The following is a 23,275-nucleotide window of genomic DNA, read 5'->3' on the forward strand; positions in this document are numbered from 1 at the left end:
GTCTTTTTGGATTTAATACAAGTCATTAGATTTACAAGTTTTGCCCATATAAGGGCGTGTCCGACAGGAAAGCCCCCTGGCTGCCCATGGAAAGGCTAAAGGCCTGCCTCTTTTCCTTATCCTAACTGAAACAGAGTTTGATTGGTTGAGAGTTTCAGTCACTTGTGATGGGAGGAGTTCAGGTTTCACAGAGTCTTAGTTACTGATCCTTTCTTTTTTTTACCATAAACTAGGGAAAACTCTATTTCTTAGGTGCTACAAGTGAGAGTGAGGTAAAAAAAAAAAAAAAAACTTACTGTGGTGGCATATAGTACTTTCTTATTTTCATTTTATTATACAGGATTTTAAACTCATGTACATCTGGGATTTTTTTAAGGTTTGTGCGTATAGATGAGCTGTTATCTTATGTAAATTGACTGTGTTGGAATCTCACCCAGTATTTAATCATCTTTTTTGACACCTTTTTTTGTTTGCTTGTCTTAGATTTCAATTTATATTTTCAAGCTGCTGCCAACTCTCTGCTAACAATAATTTGCCAATTTGTCTTACAAATAATTTGTGTTAACAAACATTTGTGCTTTACAAATAAATGAATATTGATTTCATTAGATGCTTCTAATGTTGTAAAAGACAGATAAAGGTAGAGGCTGTGAGGAGTTGGATATTTAGAAAAAGTTAGTTGTAGTTGACTTTTAAATGAATGAAGTGAGTCAGAGCTGTGGATGTTGGGAGGGACAGAGTTCAGTTGGGGCTGCAGTGGCAAAGTCTGTCTCCTGCCCACAGATGCAGAACACGGTGTTTATGACAGGGTCAGAAGATATCTGATGTTCTGAGATGGGGAGAAGGTTATTGGGGGATTTGTGGGTGATGAGGAGGGTCTTTGAGTGGATTTGGAGCTGAATGGCCAGCCTTGAAGGGGCTAAAAGGTGGTGTGATGTGAGCTTTGGAGAAGCTGAACATTTTACAGTCAGAGGACAGTAGATGTGAGGTCATGAAGGATGCTGTTACAGGAGTCCAGTCTGGAGGTTATAAAGGTGTGGTTGAAAGTTCCTGCAGCAGAGAAAGAGAAGGTCTAAGACACACCAGGTCAGAGAGGTGAAAAAAAATGTTTTGGTTCAGATTCTGGTGTGTGGTTTGAAGGAGAGACTGAGGATGAGGATGATGCCAGAGTTAGTATCTAATGGGGAGGCTGTGATTGTGGTTATCAATGTTCAGTGAGAAGATCTGAGAGATTTGGGGAAAATAAGAATATTTTCAGATTTATTAAAGTCACTTTTATGAAAGCTGCTGTTTATCCAGTGTTTGGTGTCAGTGAGTCAGTTTGTGGAGTGCTGAATGATGTGGCCAAGGAAGTAGAGGATGAAGAGGAGGGGACTAAACACTGATCCTTGGGGAACACCATGTATAAGGAGATTGGTATTGGATTATTCTTATTCATTGACTGGATATCGTTGAGTTTTATTCATCGACTCAAATCAGGGATGGATGGCATTAGCAGGCATGTTCCATTCTCCCAAAGTCAACCAGTAACGACTGTGAATTCAGAGCGAACAGATTTTATTCTCTGCAGAGCAAATCCTGGAGGCTGGAGGTTGCCAGGCTCGCATTTGGCTGCTCATTCTGTGTATGCAAGCTTGTCTCATTTAAACACTTTGTAAGGAATCTTCCTGTGACTCAATGAGCTTCACAGAGCAAAGAAAAGATCTGCACCATGAGAGGAGGTCAGGTCTGAAGCTGCCATGGACCACATGTGATAGGCTTAATCTAAACCTCCACTGCTTTTAATTTAGGAAGCTAATCTATTCAGAAAATTTCCTCTGATCTCTGAGCTGCCATGTTCAACGTAAGGCCTCTTCAATAAACAAACAGTATGTTTTATTTATTTATGCTCATGAGAAGAAGTACAAACAAGGTGAGAGTCTGCCCCCTCTCACTCTGGGATTGTCTGCTCTGTGGGTTTAGTGCCAGAGGTCACGAATAAGGTGACATTAGTGAAATCTATACGGGTAATTGCTCTGAAAATGTAAATATTTGGCATTAATAATCAAACAGTGGGACAAAGGATGAAAGCAGGAGGACAGAGACAGTAACATTAACGCTGTGCAAGGTGAGGTTATTTAAATTCATCCACTACAGGTTTCCCTGTGTTTATTTTGAAAGGCTGCCAAGCGCTTCAGCACTTAGTAATGAAGCCCAACGCATCGACCTTGAAAATATTTGTATCCAGAGCTAGCTCAAATAGTTCCAATACAATACATTGTTCCTTGTAGAGAGAGGTTTTTGTGTAATGTGATCTGACTGCGGGTGAGCATTTAAGCTTTTAGCATCCTATGATTAGCATAAATTATATCGCATAGTCAGCCCGTCCGTGGATAGCATAAATCATGTGATGATGTGTCCCTGAGGTATTAGTCATGTTTACAGCGTCAGTGTCTTTCTCTTCTTGCTCTGTCACACAGTCTCCTCCCAGCGATACAGACTGAAATAATACTTTGCCTCATCGCCCTCTGCCTTTTCTCTTTGCAGACATCATTTTCCATCACTTCTCGCCCCAGTCTACCATCTTGTTAGTGAAGCTTTTTTTTCTCCATCTTTTATTTCCTTGATGGGATTTTCTCCAGGCCTGTGTAAGCTTGTTGAATGGAGGTGTGGAAATGTAAGATTATTACTCATTTCTGCATGTTTCTCCAAAATAAAACCTGTTTGGATCGCGCCGTGGTTACTCCACAGAGGCGACCTTCTGTCAGTCAAAGTCAGACGACAGATGCCTCCACCAGCTGTCAATAAAGTGAAGCCGACGACGACTGAATCCGATTGTAGACGAGCTGACTGTGAGTCCAGCTCCAGATCACGCCTGAATCATCTCATTATCTTAAGATGTTAGACAATTTCTCATCATCCCAACTCAATTATGTGGAGCTGAAATTTGTTTTTAAGCATGTCATCCTGGGATACTGATTTAATGAACTCATTTTTAGAATCAGATGTTGTTAAAAAACTTGCTGTGACTGTCTCAGTGCCTGGAGACAGTTTTTCAGCCAAGCCAGCAAGGAGGTCTATGGAGGGTGTGACAGCAAGCGAGTCGGTAAATTACTGTTGTTCTGACATACTGGCATTTTGTTTTATTATAATGTTTTGTCTTCTTTTCACAGTGAAAGAAAATATTTTGTAAAAAAGTTAGATTTTTCTCAAAGCATCTGTTTTGTAGGAGTTTAAAGAGTCATACCACACACACACAAATATATATATATATATATATATATATATATATATATATATATATATATATATATATATATATATATATATATGTATATATATATATATATATATATATATATATATATATATATATATATATATATATATGTATATATATATATATATATATATATATATATATATATATATATATATATATATATATATATATATATATATATACAGGCCACAATTGACAATCTGATAAGTTCAATGCGAAGAAGATGTGTTGCACTGCATAAGGCAAATGGTGGTCACACCAGATACTGACTGGTTCTGCGTCCCCAGACCCCCAATAAAGAAAAAAAACTGCACATTTCAGAGTGGCCTTTTATTGGGCCGGTAGAGGTACACCTGTGCACTAATCATGGTGTCTGATGAGCATCTTGATGTGGCACACCTGTGAGGTGGGATGGATTATCTCAGCAAAGCAGAAGTGCTCACTATCAAACATTTAGACAGATTTGTGAACAACACTTGAAAGAAATTGTAATATTGTTTATCTGGAATGAATTATAGATCTTTGAGCCCATCTCATGAATAATGGGAGCAAAAACAAAAGTGTTGGGTTAATATTTTTTTTTGAGTATATATATATATGTATGTATATATAAAGTCTTGAATGGAACATAAAAAGAAAAAATAAATAAATACAGGGTGGGCCACATGTATATTTATATATAGTGTGTGCTCTATATGATGACCATTGTTTCAAAACACATATTAATATGTGATACAATGGTAATCATGTAGCTAGAACACATTATATATAAAAACAGTTGTCCGACATAAAATGTATATTTTCCTATGTATGGAAACTAATGGCCAACTCTGTAGATTTCACATCCCTTGCATTTAAAAAGTGAAAGTTAAAGATTCAAAAGGAGTGAATGTTCAAGTGTTTCTTTATTGTCACCATAGACTGAAAAAAAAATGGACGTTTTCTTGCTGGTCTCTAAGTGAAGTCGCCACAAAATTGCTCCCCCTGGTGGCTGGCTGCAGTGTAGGTCAAAATTCGTGTCTCCAGTCTTTCCAGATGAGCTGTGGTCAAACTTAAAAAAATTAATACATTTAGTAGCAATGTTTCTCACGTCCGATTGTTGTGGTGATTTGAAGATATTATTTGGCTGCCTTGTATTCAAGTTCCCTTTTTTCTGAAAAGTTTTGTTTTCATTAGTTATACATGGTTGAAAACAAGGTTTTACGTCACGTTTTAACAATGATTGACAGCTTACATTTTTCAGCGATTGTAAAATATCTCAGGAGGTAGATTCAAGAAGTGATTAGACTCTCAAAAGGAAAAAATAAATATTATTTTTTTCACCCAGCTCCACTTCTCCCAGAATCCCTCAGTCTCTACCGCTGCGCCTGTGACGGGGTTAATTTGGCTTCAAAACCGTACAATGGTAAATGGCAGAGCCATGCTGTCCAATCTGTACAGTCTATGGTTGTCACGTATTTGTGGGTGTGGTACCTCATCAGAGCTAACATCTCTCCCTCCTGTGATTGACTCCTCTTGTAACTCTTGGAATGAAATTTTCCCCTCTTTTATGGATGTTCTGCCTATAGGGGAGAAAATTGCGCAGATTTGATTGCCTCGGCGTGGCTTTATTTCGTCTGAAAGTCTCTCCTCCACTCCTCGGCAGAAGCAGAAGGGAGGGGAGGCGGAGGAGGACCGATGATCTCCTGCTGGTGCTGTTGCATGAATGTTTTATAGATGGAGCGATGAAAAAGAGACGAGGCCTTGCTCAACCCTCTTTTCTCATATTATTTTAACACACTGTTTCAGAATACTGTTCTTAGCTTATCAAATGTTTCATCCTGTATCCCATCTGACTGCACTTAGCATCCTGTTCTACACAGAGTGCATTACGGTGACAGTTAGCTGCTCTGTTTCTTTGAGTACATTTCACAGCGTGCACTCTGGAGTTAGAGTAAGTAAACTGACATGCCAGTTAATCATATTTCCATTACTGCAGTCAATATTCTGTAATTGTTTAAAATGTTGGTTTGAAATGACCTTGACTAACATTTGTTTCTGTAAATCTGCTGATCCAATCCCCTCTGGAGGAGCGCTGGGTTGGTGCTCTTGGGCAAGGTCGCCGTGCTGTCTCCCAAACTGATGATTAAAAAAAGAGTCGATTTAAAGAGTAAATCTCTAAGGGATAGAATAACATGTACAAAGTAAGGTCACACAGTGGGAATAGATAGTGTACTGATACAAGCTTTACAGCAACAATATCAGCTTCTCAGGCTGATGTTTGGTTGACTTTGGAGTCACTTTGATCTCCATGAAACTCTTTGTGCTGTAATCAGAAAGATGCAGACAGATAATTCACCGAAACAGAAGAAAGATCCCTCCTGGACTTGTTTTCAGATTAGCTACAGAAAGACGGGTTTCAAAAGTGTTTCTGTCTGATAAGCTCCTCCAAAGAAGGCTTTGATTACCTTCTTAAATATTCTTATATTCACATCTAGTTTATGCATCTCATTGAAGGATCATTCTATGCATTTCAAGTCTGACTTCAATGGGTCTCCTATGGAACTGAAAAGTCCACACTGAGTGTTTTCTGATTCAGCAATTGTTTACTCAGAGAAAAGTTTCACTCTTTCTTACATTTTATGCCTTCCTACTTTATTATACAAATTCAATTCAGCTGTGCCTCTATAGAACTTGTAGTTTCTCAGAGAAACCAGGGACACTCAAAGTCAGGCCTGAATTCCATTTTCATAAGGCCCCCAGCTTTCATCTTCCAATGTCTGAATCATGGCACTGAAATCAATCATGTTCGTAATTATGTGTACATTTACATTTTCAGTCAGGTTCACAAACCAAACAAAAGTATATCTAGTAAAGTCTGACTAAAGTACATTTGTCATCTGCATTATGTGAGACAGTATTATCTGTGAAATCATTCTGGCAGATGTGCGACACTAACTGTGCACTATCCCTTCTCATATGTGCAATATTCCCATATAACTAGTGATTAAAAACTGGTTCCTGTTGAGAATCAATAAGAAATGTTTCAATCCATCGATATTGTATGCCTTTGTGCCTAACGATTCCAGTTAGATAATCATTCCCAAGAAAACTTGAAGTAAAACTTGAGCTTTTACTGAAGAACTGACTTCATAAAGAAATGTACATTACTCTCTCTCTCTCAGGAGATTCATATTCAGTACATTCAAAATGGTATAAATCACTTTATTTACCAAAATAACAAAATGGGGCAAGTTTGATGCTAGCGTATATGTGAAACTGCATTGATATGCTTGCAGTTAGCATACATCAGTATAACTTTAGCTTCAGAATAGAATTTCAACTTTCATCACAGAAACATTTCACATCAACTCTCTAAAAAATACTGAGTATTGCAAATGTCAAAAGCTAACAGGCTAATGAAAGGCTCATGGGTGTCTTCATAACTACGAAAGGTTCCAAACAACTTAAATTATTGCTATAACCACTTTGAGACACTAGATGGCCTACTTGACTTATTAATAAATTACAACACAGCACATCAACGTCACATTGTGTGTAACCTTTACCTGTTTCTGTTTAATTATGCCCAGAAATATCCAGACACAGGGACCAATTACATTTTAGCCACTTATAGTATAAACTCAATTAAATGTTGTTGACACAGAAAACCTGTAAAGCTACTTTTTGTACCAAGAAAATTCACAACAGGAATTGATAAGGGAATCGATAAAGAATCAGATCGATAAGCAGAATCGATAAGCTATCGAGGTATTGACAAAATCTTATCAGTTCCCATCCCTACATATAACCCTCTTTAAATTCTCGTGTACATATCACACTTGTTTTATACAGATCACCGCCATTCCTGTACATAATACCTCCCTTTTACAGTGGTTTTGTGCTCTAGAGGGATTTTTTTTTATATATTATTTATCTTATTTGTTTTATATGCTCTGTTTTAATTTTCATACACTGTCGACTCTGGGAGAACCTTGCACAATAGTTGCTGTGTGTCTGGACTGTTGGTCCATGTGCAAATAGCAAATAAAAAACCTTGAATCCTTGAATGTGGACTCTGCATCAGCTACTTGTATAAGGCTAAAGCTCTGTTCGTTCTGCAGAAACTCAACAACTCTTACAGCTGACGTCTTTAAATAAATGTGTTCATCATGAAGTGAAAATGTGAAAGGTCGAAAAAGATTACATTAAAGTTATCAAATGGTGCATGAAATAGATCAGAATGCAGGTTAAGAAATATTTGGGGCTAAAAATATTGTTTCCAGGTCAAAAAAGTCTGAATTTGAAAAACAGTTTTGATACAATCCAGATCCTGATCCTGCCATAAAATCATCGTGACATATTTTCCCCATATCCCCCCCCTAATGGAGAACATTTTCATTGGTCAGAAGCAAAGTTTGCTGATGTGTGTGTAGCATGTAACACTGCAGAAAACTGACCACTGCTATCTAGAGGCACCTGAGGGACAGGCAAGCTTTGAATTCATCAGTCTGTGATGATGAAACAGGGATGTTTGACCCAAGCGGCAACCTTCGATCTAAAAGTATGAGAAAGTATGGAAGTGCTGAAATCTGCCGTTTCTGGAGTGTTCGATTGAGGCTTGTTAGAGCTTGAAACATAACAATGACCCAAAACGTAATGAAAAATGTAATAAAACCCCAAATGTAACAACTGGTCGATAATGTAACAAAAGTACTGAGCCCAAAATTTAATAAAATTAAATGCTATAAAAACTAAAATGCGATAACCAACCCTTAGAGATGGGGACCTTTCACAATTGAAATGATACAGTTCTGATTCCCGGTATCTGGCAATTGGTACCGGTACTCAACGGTACCAATTTTCGGTACTTGTATGTGCGTGTGTGATAAAAAATATTGATTTGTTTAACAATAAAATGTAAAGTCTCTTTAATTTAGCATATTTATTCTTCAATATATAACCTTGTAATGCTGTGTTCATGTCGTGTATGGAAAATCGCCTACTCTTCCACTCCCTCACAGTCACATGGATGCATTTAGGTACCTAAACATGGAACCTTTTGATTTTACCTGAATTGGTACCCGGTACTTTTGACAGAATTCAGTCAGTACCTATAAGAGTACCTAATTCAGTACTCATCCCTACTGACCCAAAACATAAAGTGTAACAAGTTGTTTCATTTTTATACGTAACTGTTAGTGTGGAGACCAAGGGGCAACATCCGGTTAGTAAAAATGAAGCCTTTGCAGAGGTCTTAAAAGTAGCTTTTTATTGAGAATCTGCTTGAGGCTGGCTGCAGAAAGACCAGAAGTCAGTACACACCTAGCCAGAAAAATAGAGTTTTACAGAATTAAAAAGCATATTTACAGCCTAGTTTAAAAACAGCTTTCTTTTCTTTTCTCTGAGTTGCTGATTTCACTATTAGAACACACTGAATTTTTTTTCTAACTAACTTTCTAACCAGCGTTTTAAAAGTTATTAGGATCGTTTGATTGTCCAATCAGAGACACAGCTCAGGTCACATGACTATAGCTGTACAGACGATGTCATATCAAATGTGGCTGCGTCCGCGGATTGGCTTCGTTTCACAGTATCAGGAACAGACGGGTAACGTCACAGAGGCTATGTTCATGTTTAATACAGTCTATGGTGGAGGCTCAAAGCTCGCCCTATTTCCAACATGGCCGCACCAGCTAATTTTCTTCAAAAATCTGTTCCAAAAACAGACAGGTGACATCAGGGAGACTGCCTCAGTTTATTATACTGTCTGTGGTTGCACCACACTTAGTGACTGATTTTAACAGAAATCACCAGAAGAAATAGCTTTCAAATTGAGCATTTGTATGTTACTTTAAGGGTTAATAAATTTGTCGGTAATAGCTGTGAATACTTTCAGCCCTCAGCCATCGGCGTGTGGCTGATGGGTGAATGTGACGAGCAGCGTGAAAGCGCTTTGAGTGGTTAGAAAGACCAGAAAAGTGCTCTGTGAGTACAAGTATATACACGGTATAGAAATCATTCACGGATTGAGCTCTTTAGGGTCTTTTTTTCTGTGCTGGTGATGGATTTTCTTTAAGCACAGGCTTTTTTTCAGCATGTAGCACTGGATTAGTGCATCCATCGCATCAAAATTCATTTTAAGATATCTTAATTTCTCATTAAGGATTGAATATTTTCTGTTAATCGTGCAGAAAACCCTGCTGTGACTGAGTATTGACCTGTTTTGGACTCAGTATGATGAACTTCGTCAACCTGGTGATGATGTCAGTGACAGCCAATTGCTCTCAGCGTTGAATTTGTGACACTTGTGGTGAACTTGCCTTGAAGCGTGATGGAGCGGTGACAGGGAAATAAGGGAAGCTTAATGTTCTGTCATCCTCTCCTCAGTATCTATCAGTATTTCCTGTCTGGGCTCTTTGAAAAAGCATCAGACCACGTTCCCTGATGAGTTGCACATCCCACAATGATTGACCTCCGTTCCAGCTGCGAAGCTGCAAAATGATGCTTGTCTATAAATGTCTTTAATTCAGATTTAAGATGAGCTCAAACTGCAAATATGTCAGACTGCAGAGAGAAGGTCAGACATCCAAGTGAAGAAAGACGAAGCAAAACACTTTTTTTTTTACCTGGAGGAGAATTCAAGGCTGTGTGATTTATATTACAGAACATGAGGCGAACACACACTCATAACTGAGCAACTACTGTGAAAACACATTTCTTTCAACTTCAGTTACACCAGAATGAACCTCAAACCGCCGCCCTTAAGCTCAGGTCAATCCTCCTCTCCCCCATCCATCTCTGAAAAGCTATACAGCACAAATCACAGCTCTGAGCCTCTGACTTATTGCCTGCATTGTCTATAAAACTCACCTGGGATTGGGCACACCCTGTAGCCAAAAAAGTGTCGATATGAGCAGAGGACGCGGGAGGAGCGGCAGAAAAGAGCTGTGCGAGGTTCACAGCTTCCTGCCTGCCTGCCTGCCACAGTTTGTGGGCTCAGTGTGCAGATAATTAAGGTTGAGGGTGGACAGCTCCCTACAGCGCCCATGTTGCCTTCATCACGCAGAGCTGTGGACCGGGGCTATTCATTTTCACAAAGAGGGAACACGGCGGACGCAAAGCTGGAGGCACAGGGGAGCCGAGCTGTACGGTGGCACAAACAGGGCTGCTGTTAGGAGGAGTGAGGAGGGGGCTCTATATTACCTGTTTATTAAGGAGACGAAAACAGAGCAGAGGAAAAATCACAACAGAACACACAGAAATACTGTGATGAGACTAAATCTGACTTCTGTCTTTTATTGTCGATGTTATCAAGGAATTGTACCCAATACAAGCTAAATGTTTTGAAAAAACAATGATTCTTTTCAGCTGTGCAGATGTTTCTGGAGATATAATAATTCACCATGAGTATGTATAGATTGTGGTATGGAAAATATTTCCTCCTTCTGGCACAAAACCTCAAGCTGCTGTCGGTAAACTGCTCAGAAATGTACGTTATAAACTGACAGGACCCTAACAAGACTTCCTGAAATGATGAGGTCATCACATTTGGACCTCCTAACTGGTTTGTGTCACATTAGAGGGGTGGGCCTCAAACACCAAGGTCCACCCCAACAGACCTCCAGAGGACTGGCCAATCAGAGGGAAGGGAGTTTGTGGAGCAGGAAGCCTTAAAGAGATAGCAGCTAAAAGCAAAGGTTGCAGTTAGAGGCTGAAATAAACGTTTTCCAAAAAATCCCAGAGAGAGAAACATAGGGATGTTTCGAGCTGTTGATCATGTTAAGATACGGGCATCACAGGGACATAATAAATACAAAAAAGCACAAGTACCCCTCTTTAAGGGCAAGGTCACACTGGCCATCCATACCGCGTCTTACTCAAGCACCATTGGCCTCCCACTGGCCAGTACAACCCACTACAACCTTCCTCCAATATGAACCAGGAAGTTTTAGAAAATTTCCACTCTGGAGGCCATTTTCAAAAGTTTGTGTTTTAGGTCAGCTGAAATGCTTTTTCCATGTAAAGGCAAGGCTGAAACACAACAAAACTTTTGCGTTTCACCCTAAAACCGTTGTCGTGTAAGTAGCCCCTTAAGAAGCCCAGGCCTCTTTTTTTGGGTCTATGCCAAAGAGAATGACATACCCAAACTGAATCTTTCTGATGTCAAAATAAAGGGAACACTTGTAAAATTAGTTTAGATGTTTCAGTATTGGTATTTATGTCACCAGCTTAGTGTAATAACTTAAGTATTTTTTAAAACTTTTGTTGTGGAGCAACCTCAAAGTCCCCCAATAAGGGGTACCTTAGGGTTTAAAGGGTTAAGGCCCGCTTATGTCATCATGAAACCTCAATTTACAAGAAGCCTGGTCTCATCAGAGTCCGCACAATGGAGAAGACAGAACATGGCTATGATTTCAATGACTCTTTGTCTTTTGTTAAGTCGTTTTAGTCACAGCCCTCTAACACCCTGTTATTGTTTGAAAAGATTGTCCAGAGGTGGGGTTGCAGCAATTCTACCTCATGGGCTAGGCGTCATGTCCTCGATGTGCTTGGACATGCCCGAGCACAGTACACTTGAACTGGTCTTTAAGGGTGAAGCTCGGTCAGTTTCTCTTACGTGGTTTTTTGGGGAGTTTTGGGAAAATTAAACCCTCCAAATATGACACAATGCAAAATAATCATACTTTGCTTTCAGTAGCATGCTGACACTTCACATTCTGAGACGTTAAAGGCTTATTTATAACAAGTCTTAACTTGAGTTTTGGGATTTAACGGTCCTGCCCAGCTCTGGTGATTCCCACCCTCACCTCGCTGTGGACTACTGGTCCTGCAGCTATAGAGGTTTGTTTCGAGGTTTGTTTTGAGGTTTGTTTCGAGGTTTGTTTCGAGGTTTGTTTGGTGCCGTGAAGCCCTCCCAGCCACCACACGCAGGTTTAGTTAAAGTGTCTTTTTTTTCTCTTTCTGCTGTAAATATTGCCGAGGGAAGAAATCCACTCCACTGCTCTTTGTTCCCACTCACTTTTTAACTGTTTACTCTGTCCGCACTCGTTTGCCTGCACTGTGCTCCCGTCTGGAGTTTGATGTTTCATTTGTTTTGAGTGAAGTGGATGAGTGACTGTGGGAGTGGGAGTTTTGAAGCCAGATGGATATGAATGTGAGAGTCCTCATTGTTCCTGCCTGAGAACTCTGGGGCCCTGCTCCTGCTGAGTTCAGACCTCCTAGCTTCCTCTGCAGCTCTCCTCTCCTCTCCTCGTCTCCTGAACAGAGGGAGTCCTCTTTATTTCCAGCTTCTGTGCTGTGATGAGAAACACCAGCTAACTAGGCCACTGCATAATAAGCAAGAATAGCAGCAAAGTGAAACGAATAAAAAAGAAAAAAGAATGAGTTCACTGGGGAAAGCTTTCCCTCCATGTGACTGCTGACAAAAGTAAATCACTAAGCAAATATTGTCTCTATTCCTTTATCGCAGATGCATACATTTTTATTGCTTACCTTCACTGATGGCTGCTGAGGAGGTGCATCAGAGTTCACGCCTCATTTCAGCGGTGAAGCCCCTGAGCTGTGCTGTCATGTGATGCTGTCACGTGTCAATGATGCACCTTGCTGACTTTTCATTTGATGTGTATGTCAGCTGCAGTCCTGAGATCTCTCCTGGTGCTGCAACATTTCTGTGATACTCAGCGTTTCAGCTCCTGATTCACTTTGTCAACCGCTTCATTATTATCTACAACAAAGTGGCAGCTGCTGGAGTCTCCTCTGTTTCTCTCTGATGCTTTCTACAGGGGGTCTTTCTGGGAACTTGCACAGTGTTCGACTCTTGATTTTTTAAAGTGGTTTTCTTAAGTTTGAGGGGAGACGCTTAAACATACATAACTTCTTGTCCTTTCAGCCTCTGGAAGCTTTATAGCATGTTTTATCTCATTTTTAAACACTCTGTGAGGACTTTACAAGTGATCTAGAAATTAGGGATGCCCCATTCCCAATCCCTAGTATTGGATTGGGCCACTGAGCAAAATTTGCTCCCCAACCTCATAAAGATGATGATAAAATAATAAAATAAGGTTTGGTACATTGATGTGGAACAGCAGTCACACTTAACTTTATTACAGAAGACTCACACAACCAGACACATTACAGCAATAACATCTGCTCTACAACATTCTACAGTAACCTCATGGGGACTTACAGTTCAAAATGGAGAGAACAAACATACACTGGATGGGTTGTTAGCCTAGCATTAGCAACTCCATGGCGCAAATGTCAGAGATGCGAAAGTATATCAAATTGAAACAAGAAAACAGTCCAACAGCCACATGATAATACATTTATGCACTGTGATCTTTTGGCAATGCGATCAAAACATCCTAAAACAACACACAGTGTAGTTCACTGACAGAGGAAAGGCTGCCCTGCTGTTTCTGGGACTTAAAAGAATGAATTAATATCCTCAGACAGAGAGAGCCCCCAGAAAGTTCTGAGAAGAAGACGGGATGCTAGTTAAAGCGATCGAAGTTATCCACTTTATATCCTGCTGTTCAGAAACTTGATTTCCCATCATGCCTCACTGGAGCTGTACAGTGCAGTCTTTGACAATATGCGAGGTCATTTAAACATGATGTGATTAGTTTTACAACAGATATTTGTCCCATGTCTTGTAGGTTAAATCCCTTACTTTTTAGTTTGTGATGATCAGGTCAGTTTCAATTGTAATGTGGTTAGTAGTGAAACAAACATTTAAAGGAAAGGAGAAAAACACATAAGACAGTTGCATTAGGGTCAAAAATGTACGTTCATTCAAGCAGCAACATCTGGTCTACAAATATGAGACAATGCTGAAGTGCTAAAATCTGCTGTTTCTCAAGTGTCCTCTTGAGACTGGCTCCTGAAGTACCGATGTGTCACATACACACCAAGTCGAAAAAAGCCATTTTCACTGTAGGAATATAACATATTTACAGCCTGGTTCAAAAATGTATCCTGTCTGAGTTGCTAATTTCACCAATGGCACACACTGAACAGGGGTTGAAGTTTTTTTCCAACAGCAGCTTAAAAAACATTCACCAGGAGTTTGTCCAATCAGAGGCACAATTCAGCCCCACTTGCAATATGACCGTGCCAGCTTCGTCGACGGGTGACAACAGGGAGTCTATGTCCATATTTTTTTTTACAGTCTATGGTTGGTAGTCTTGCATTGTCTTGTGAGAGTTGCATTCAGGGCAGCCTGGGATTTTAGTGTGCTGTATTCAATGCACAAGTTTAAAGGGCCTCATACAAGAGATGATGTTGAATACATCAGATGACTTTAACATCAAAACTAGCTGGACTAAGTTAAATGAAATTTTAAAGCTCAAGACATGTTTTAGCTATTATCATATACTGTTCATGACTGTGAAACAGGAAACAAAAAAGTGTGTAGCTTCACTTTCTTACCTTTTAAGTAAAGTTTACCTCTGCAAACCCAAGAATCAGATTTGGACTCAGTATCAGCTGATACTCAATACAGAAAAATTAGGACAAGTATTGGGAGCAGAAAAATGCTGATCGGGACATCTCTTCTTAAAATAATCTCACTTTTTGGCTGTTCATAATCCATGATTTTATATGAGACTATCAGCGCCAGTATTGGTTATTTCTAAATGCTTTTTCTCAGTATCTGTGGCCGGGCCGAATTTTCCTGGAAAAACATGAATCCATCCCTATTGACCAAAAGTCTCTTAAATGACCATGCACTGACTGAGATGACCAAATGAGGAGCAAGTTGTGTACTTTTTCTCTGGTGAAAGGGATTTCTTGGAAAGCTAATCTAACTTTTTGACACTGAATTTATGCCAAAACTGAACTGACACTTCCTGTTTCTCTTCCTCTCTCCAGTGTAGAGCACGACTTCCGTCTTCAGGAAGGCCAGGTGGTCCGCACCTGGAAGGTGGGCGACCCTCCTGAGGGCATGCCACAGCCCCCCACTCCCCAGCCCCCTACACCCCACCAACAAGACTCCCCTCAGCCGGTGCGACCCCCCGCCACCACCAAGAAGAACAGGAAGAAATGCTTCTGGTTCCTCTGAGAGCTTCGAGACGAAGCAAAAGACACTTTGATACTGTAATGCACTGCTTACCCTTCTTAAAACTACTAAAAGATGGAGATGTGATTAAAAAACTAGTGTGGAGAGAAGTGCAGAGCCGAAATGCAAACACAAAAGTGAGGTAGGAGGAAGAGTAACAAAGGTTATGATTTTATCTGTTGTTGTTGGAGCTGATGGGAACGGTTGACTGGGCCACACATGTTGTTACTGCTTTTAAAATGCCTCTTCAGCACTTAGAGGTTCGATACTGGTGCAGGGAAGTAAAAGTGCTGAAGTCAAATAAAAGCAAAAGTTCAGTCCACACATGAGTCACAGCAAGGAAGCAATTAGGAGGTATAAAGAGAATATATAGCGAGTGGAAGGGGGCAAGGGGCACAGTGCAAGAGGCGATACAGACGAGAGACGGAGAATATTTATAAAAGATGAAACGAATAAAGTTTATAGGCGGAGAGAGGAGACAGAGAGAAAGTATTCATCTTCATTAATGGACTAATGAGGGTCAGAACACCAGCTTTTATATCCAGAGACATTTCAAAAGAATTATTATGACCTGTATTTAAAACTTTTATTAAACTGTTATTCATGAAAAAGTACTACATGTCTACACACACACACTCACACACAAACACACACACACATACACATACATATACACAAACACACTATAATGAACATATTTACATTTAAAAAAAAGTATATATAAAAGGAGAAAATGAGAGGTGAGTTCTGTACATATCAGGGCTATTCTGCTTGGATGCTATATTTCAGATATGGATTACTGCTCTATAAAAGTATTTTACCACAGCTGCTGGAGTTTGTTTTTATTTTGAACCTTTACGAGAATAAAGGGCTCAGGTACGTATCTTCAGGAAGCAATATTTTACAATAAAAATAAAACGGGGATGCTTGAGGTAATGAATCCTTGGAGAGTTATCACCAGGATGTGCAGCTTCACTTGGCTTCATGGAGTTTTATTCTGAGCACATAGTGATGTTTTTTCCCTTCACCTGAGTGCTCTAAAAGCTTTGTGCACATTGAGACGGAGCAGACGGAAAAATAATGGATCAATTGGGCCTCTAAATCCATAGAAGAATACATTAACCTTGAGAGATGGTGGAGACCAAAACTGAGCCAATAGAAGGAGTTGAAATTGCACAAAAATAAGTCAATATAAATCAACAAAATGATTCTTGTAACATCGGAATACAACCAATTACAATTACCTTAAAATGACGTATTAAGTCACTTTTTCCAAACAGAATAACATGAAATCTATCATTCAAACTTATGCACACTTCAGTCCATGTGTTAATAAAATAAGCAGTGATGCATGTGAAAAAATTAAATGATTTCTTATTGATTTAGACATGACTGAGGTTACAAGTCAGTGCTAGCTTAAACACTTTTACATAAAACTACAAAAGTAGGTTATAAAATCAATTCTTTAGTTGCACGAGAAACAAAAATAATGCAGACCTCTCAACATAAAGTAACTCATCAAAAGTAAAGTAAATTTCATTAATTTTTATTAAGCATGCTGTTTTACTGTTTCAGTACTTCAAGTATATGAGCCTTCAAAATAAAAGCACTCAAGCACTGTAAAATCACTCACAGGTGACAAAGAACTTTTAGATTAAAAAAAGACACAATCAGGGTAAACATTACAAAAACAGCAAGCTATTTTGACTTTTTTGTAGTTTCACAAATTTAAAAAAGACAACAGCCAAATTTAGAATAAAAGCACTCCAACCAAGACTGTGACAGATATCAATGTTTAAGCAGCATTTTATTAACTGGTAACCATTAGGCACTACCAACCTTTAGGTAAGTAAAAGAAAAATGATATGAACAATGGTAAGAAGGACAAACTGTTTTGAGGTTATTTTAGCTCTTCAGATGTATAACTACTGTTGCCCTCAACTTATCAGTATGTTTTAAAGGGGGGGTTATCTGCTTTCCTCTATTTATAACATGGATAAAAAGTGACAATGCTGGATCTTCAGACTAAGTGTGTCAAGATTTTAAAACTTCTGTTAAACTCAAATATCATGGAAAACTGAATCCATCTGTAAACTGCTCAAGACACTCTTATCTAAAAGTAGCACAAAATCTTCATGAGATCTTTGTGAGACTTACTGAGGTCATCAAAGAAGGATCTCCTGACTGGTTCATGAAACACCAAGGTCTGGCCTCCAGACCTCCAGAGGGCTGACCAATCAGACAGAAGGGGGATTGTGGAGCGGGGTGTCTTAAAGAGACAGCAGCTAGTAGGAAAAAGTTTCAGACAGAAGCTAAAATGAGGATTTTCTAAAACACCACTGAGCCAAAATTAGGAATTTTATTTTATTTAATTTAAATGATAAAATATTCAATTCTACTGCAGGGACACCAGACTAAAACAAGCACAATACCCCCGCTTTAAAGTAATCCCAAAAAAGTAGTTTGACTTCAAATCTCATTTTATCAGGAATCATTCTCACCAATTTTAAGTTTCAGAACAGTAAAGAATGATTTTTCTGTTTGTTTTGACACTCTAAACTTTAAACTAAGCCCTGTGATTGACTGGTGACCAGTCCAGGGTGTACCCTGGCCCTCGCCCAACGACAGCTGGGATAGGCTCCAGCCACCCGTGACCCGGAACGGGTTTGACAGTTTAGAAAACAAATGAGTGAATAAACTTAAAACTATGTCACAGACTTAAAAAATTCTTCCTTTCTTTTTCCTGATCCCTCTGTCACAATAATCACTGATGGAAGTTTGATACGGCTCTTGGTTTTTCCAGGGAATGTCACAATAATGGGACATTCCCCGGTCAGGACGTAATGATGGAAACATGGTGAATTCTAAAAAAGCTGATAAGACACGAATATCAGAGATATCATAACAGATGAAAAGAAGGGACGCCTCTCAGTCCACAGATGGAGGAGAGCAGCCCACTTTAACGGACACTCCGGGGCAAGTCACTGGAAATTAAGCCTCAGCTGTTTGATGGCTGCGAGAGAAGCCCCAAATATTGCTGCTTAGTAATTCATGACACACATAAGCTGCTTCTATGAGGCTCTGAGCCGGTACGAGAACATGGCCTAATTTATGCCAAACTTTGGAAAGTGGTAGCTCTCAGTTTGTTTGCCGGCTTGTTTGGATTTGTACGACTCCTGCCAGCTTCCACATCGCCTCGAACAAAGCAGTCAGAAAACAGCCTCTTCTGTTTTCAGCTGGGGAGAGTAATTGGAGAAAAACTGTATCCATGTCAGGCTGGATCCACGCAGGCTATCAGACGTGTCGCTGCCACTCTCTAGTTGGGCTCTCATGGCACGAGAACACAAGCATGTGTGTGTATGTGTGTGTATATGTGTGTGTGTTTCAAACACAGAAATCAGCAGACGCTCGTTCAATGACTCTTAGAGTTCTCCAGCTTGAAATCTCCATGAAGCAGCTGGAGTTTCATCACTTTGGGCGGAAATCAGAGGAGAGTGTTAGCAAGCTTTGGATGCTAACCAGCAAGCTAGCTCTGTCTGGTAAATGGCAGAATTCATAGTTCTGGCTTGAGAGATACAAAACAAGCATAATGGTGGGCTGCCACAGAGAAACTGCATGACTTATCAACTTATCATCAGTTTTCAACCACGTAAAATGTGGTGGAACATAAAATTCTGCCCTGTTGCTGTTAAATTTATTTAATCTCACCACCTTTGTGTATTTCAGACTTTCCCAGAGAGACTTTCTAACCTAGAAATCTAAAATGAAATCTAAATGTATAAAACCCTATCACAACCTCCAGTCTGCTACTTTTCAAAGACAAAGAAAAGGTAGACAGGGTTTGAATTTCTACATGCTCTAGGGTAAGAGACAACTGTAGTAATTCCAGAAATTAAGATAGAAGAAAGCATGAATGTTTTTCAGGTCTGAAAAAGGCAGAAGCATTAGCCCTGCCAAGTTATTTATTTATATTTCCTTACTTAAAGGGGCTGTGAGGAGTGTCTAAGTGATCTTTAAAAAAGTCTCCCTTCTAGATATATGCCTGACTGTAATCCACACTTTAAAATCAAATTATCAGCACCAATTGGTTATTTCCAAATGCTACTTCTTAGCTTCCCGATCGGGTCAAGCAGGACCGAATTAATTTCCAGCATGTCTAGGTCTCTATGACAACAGCTGACGAAGATAGATCCATGTTTTTCTGTGATTAATTTTGTAGTGATGGTGGACACTGGAGCCTAACTGTCAGACAGAAAAAGGACAGAAGAGCAGAAGAAAGATAAACAGGAGAGAGATAGAGCATGAGCTAAAGGCTAACACAGGGGCTAAACTGTTTGTGCTAATGTTGATTCCAACCCACAGTCAGAAGTTATTCTGCAGTGGTCTGTTCAAACTTGAGAGTCTATCAATAAAATGAAGAGTGAGGTTACGTTAGCTCTGATTGGTAGATGACTGGCAGGACATAACCAGGATTTACTAACATTACACATTACAGACATGTCTTAGGGTGCGGTCACACTGGCAAGCCAAACCGTGTCGTGCTTAAGCACGATTGCCCCCCGCAGCGCTGTTCCCCAGCTGGAGAGTACGGCCAGCAGTCACACTAACCCTACGTCAACCAGACTTTAGCGGGTATCACACACGTGCACGGCCCGCCTACGTCATCGTGAAGCGTCTGTTTACATGAAGTGCGATCTCATCAGAGTCAGCACAATGAGACACAGAGAGCACTGTTGCAACTTTTGGACTTATGGTGAGTCGTTTACGCCCGACACAGCCCTCTTACACCCCCCCTTAGTTTAAAATGACTGTCAAGAGATGCGCTCACGGCGATCATACGTAATGCATCGCACGTGCTGTTCGCGTGCTTGTGCTCGTGCATGAAGTAAACTGTGCCGAAGCCCACCTCTCCGAAGCGTGCCAAAGCACGGAAGCAAATCATGCTGTGACACGGCACAGTTGCGGTCACACTGGCCTTTCCAAACGTGCTTTAGGGCTGAAGCGTGCTTAGGCACAGCACGATTGGCCAGTGTGACCGCGTCCTTAGAGCACCGGGCTGCCAGATGCACTAAATACAAACAGCTACTAAACTACATACAAACTGACTATGTTTACTTGTTGTCACGTTAGCCTATAGATATGTTGCAGCACAAAGCTGCCGATAGCACTACATATAGCCACCGACCACAATGATGACACTTGATGTCATGTTTTAAACTGTATCACTACGTAACTGTACTGATAAGTCCCTTACATCAGCGTATTGTATCCAGTAAAAAGTTGTGTTGAAAAAAAGAAAAATTGTTTCGATCCAATCTCCATTCTAAATTCCAAAATAAACACACACCTCACTAAAAGATATTTACAACAGTGTGTGTGTGAGACTCTGGGCCAGAAGGTGGCAAGGGATTCCAATTAAAACAGATCCTCCTCATAGCATCTTTAACCACTCTGACATAGTTTGCAACACAACCGAACATTTTTTGTTTATTTTTTTTTCCTTTTTAAAAAAAACTTGTAAGTTTAGTAACTTAGAAAATATCAAGTTCTGAAAATATTCTCCCCACACTGTTATTAACCAGGCTGTAAACTTGTTTATTCCTGCTTCAGCCTTCTTGAATGGATGTGTGTGTGGTTTGTGGTTTTTCTGCAGACAGCCTCAAGTGGACACTTGAGGAACTGCAGAAGGGGTGTCAGACGGTTGCTGCTTCATAGCATCTGGTAGAATTTATCATCATGGTTGAGGGTAATAAGACCATCTGAAATTATATCATATCATATAAATTCTAAACACTTTCAGTAAATGCAGAAATCCAGACCTTATTTTACAGAGAACACAAATATCTGTGCTGATACTGTGGAAAGTTTAACTTTGTGTCCTGTTGTGCTGCACTGAGGTGTAGATGTAAACCCTGGAGCTTCACAAACCTCTGCTTCAAAACAAGACATTTACACACACATCTCACAACCGCACAGCTAACATATTGTTCACAGACCAACACAATGAATTATCTCCCCCGCAGTTGTTCTTCTCTCCCTCACAACCAGGCACACGCTTCCTCCTGGTCGCTCTGTGTGTGCCTCGCAACGCTGAGAGGAGTGTAGAGATGTCAGTCATTAATCTGCTACAGCACAGCCTGTAATCCTGATGACAGAGCAGAGCGGGCTTACAGAGAGCAGAGAGGATCTGAGCCCAGCCTGGAGTGGCGAACAAAGGAGCCAGAGAAGACTGGCTTTGAATCCATAAAGAGAAAGGAAATGTGTGAGGAGGTGTGTGTGTGTGTGAGTGTGTGAGAGCGAGAGGATTCTAGGTTGAGGTAGGTAACTATTTTGTCAGCAGTGCAGCAGTGCAAGAATGCTGGCACACACAAAGGAGAGAAAAGCTAAGCATAGAAAGTGACCCGTAGTGTCACCCTGACACATCAGGTAGATGGGCTCCAGTCCAGGCTGGTCATTAAGGAGCACCAACGCCACGCGAACACCGCAGCCTGCAGAGACCGAGACAGAGGGAACAATCCTGTTCTGGGGGCCTCTTCAAAGAAACATCAAGGGGTCAAAGGTGGCTCACGCAATTCGGCGCAACATCATCCGAGGCTGAAAATGAAGGAGAAAGAAAACCATGTCTCGGGGCATCAACAAGCATGCATAATGGGCATGTGAAAACAACTACAACTGCCTCTGCATGCTGAGAGGAAGCAGCAAAGCTAATACTGCATGAGTCATTGAGCTTAGGCTGCTCCACAGATATTATGTTTCACTTTAGCACATTACAACTAAAGAGGTCATTTTGCAGTCAATCAGAAGGAGGAGGAGGCTCCGAGGTGCGTGAGTCGTAACCTGTCCAGTCCGGCAGCAGAGCATCATCATTTGAAAGCTCATGTAAAGAAATGATGCAACATAAACTGCGTCTTCTCCCGATGACTTAATGATGATGCTGATAAACAAGCCCCAAAGTTACAGTGGTACTTGAAAGCTTTTTCTTTTCTTTGAACCAAGAAAGAAGCCTCATTAGTGGCCGAATAAAAGAAAAATATGGATTGAATGTGGACCAGGGGATTCAAATTAAAAATACACCCACATGCGTGCCCACACACACACACACACACAGAGGCACACAAAGAGACAATGCCCGGGCAAATCCTGCAGCTTGGCTCTCTAGATTTCAGAGGAAACACACTCACACACATTGTATCCCAGTGCAGCACGGTGTGAGCATGTGTGTGTGTGTGTCATACGAACATGATAAATAATGAATTAAAAAGTACCCGTTTCTAGACGACCTGCCAAGTTTCTGAGTCAACCTCGATAGCTGCAGATTGCTTCAATAAAATATGAGCTAAATTCTCCCCTGCCACAGCTGTCACTGATGCAAAAACGGGCAATGAAATGTAAATATGTGTCGGCTGGGCACAGGAGGAGACAGAAACAGAGAGGACCTGCGACACATGGTTCTCAATCAGACGAGCGCGGCACACGTGGAGAGAAATATCGCTTCATTTCTGTGGAGCTCTCTCTGGCAGGCTTGGGAAGAAGAACCCAGAGTGTGTTATCCATCAATAAACTGCACTACTTCTGATGAGTTTTTTTTTCTTTACTTTTTCTGCACTCATATGAAACTTCAAAGTGCACAGTAAAGGTTTTTAAAAAAGAGTGGAATGATATCTGACAAGGGCTGAGACTGAAGTTAAGATACTGATGATGTTGTGAAGAGCTTCTCTCACTGGAGGAGCATTAACATGGGAGCTGAGCTGTGAGTAGTTTTCACTGTGTGCTCATTCTTTCACTGGGAATGATTTTTGTTGCATGATTCAGCAGGAGGTGAGACCAGGAATTCAATCATATGTATGTAAATTTACAAGATGTGTCTGCACCCTGCAGGTGGGTGAACATACATTACATGCAGGTCTTCTGACATATACACCAGGTTGTGACTTGATCTTGTTGAGAAAGCCTACAAGAGTACAGCAACCCCT

The 23,275-nt window shown here is 40.4% G+C and overlaps 1 protein-coding gene across 2 annotated transcripts in view; it reads left to right on the plus strand.

Moving 5' to 3' along the window:
• The window catches only part of LOC141805621 (uncharacterized), a 56,368-nt gene extending 40,241 nt beyond the window's left edge, over window positions 1-16,127 (plus strand). For both annotated transcript variants that reach the window (XM_074690758.1, XM_074690759.1), the window contains exon 4: window positions 15,116-16,127. In XM_074690758.1, the coding sequence (XP_074546859.1) occupies window positions 15,116-15,305 (190 nt within the window). In that variant the 3' untranslated portion in view covers window positions 15,306-16,127. The remainder of the gene's footprint in view (window positions 1-15,115) is intronic.
• The last annotated feature ends 7,148 nt before the right edge of the window (window positions 16,128-23,275 follow it).

Source organism: Halichoeres trimaculatus, unplaced genomic scaffold, assembly GCF_033239565.1.
Source record: "Halichoeres trimaculatus isolate MK-OKI-2021-1 unplaced genomic scaffold, fHalTri1.1 fHalTri1_scaffold_16, whole genome shotgun sequence".
Classification (NCBI taxonomy): Eukaryota; Metazoa; Chordata; class Actinopteri; order Labriformes; family Labridae; genus Halichoeres; species Halichoeres trimaculatus.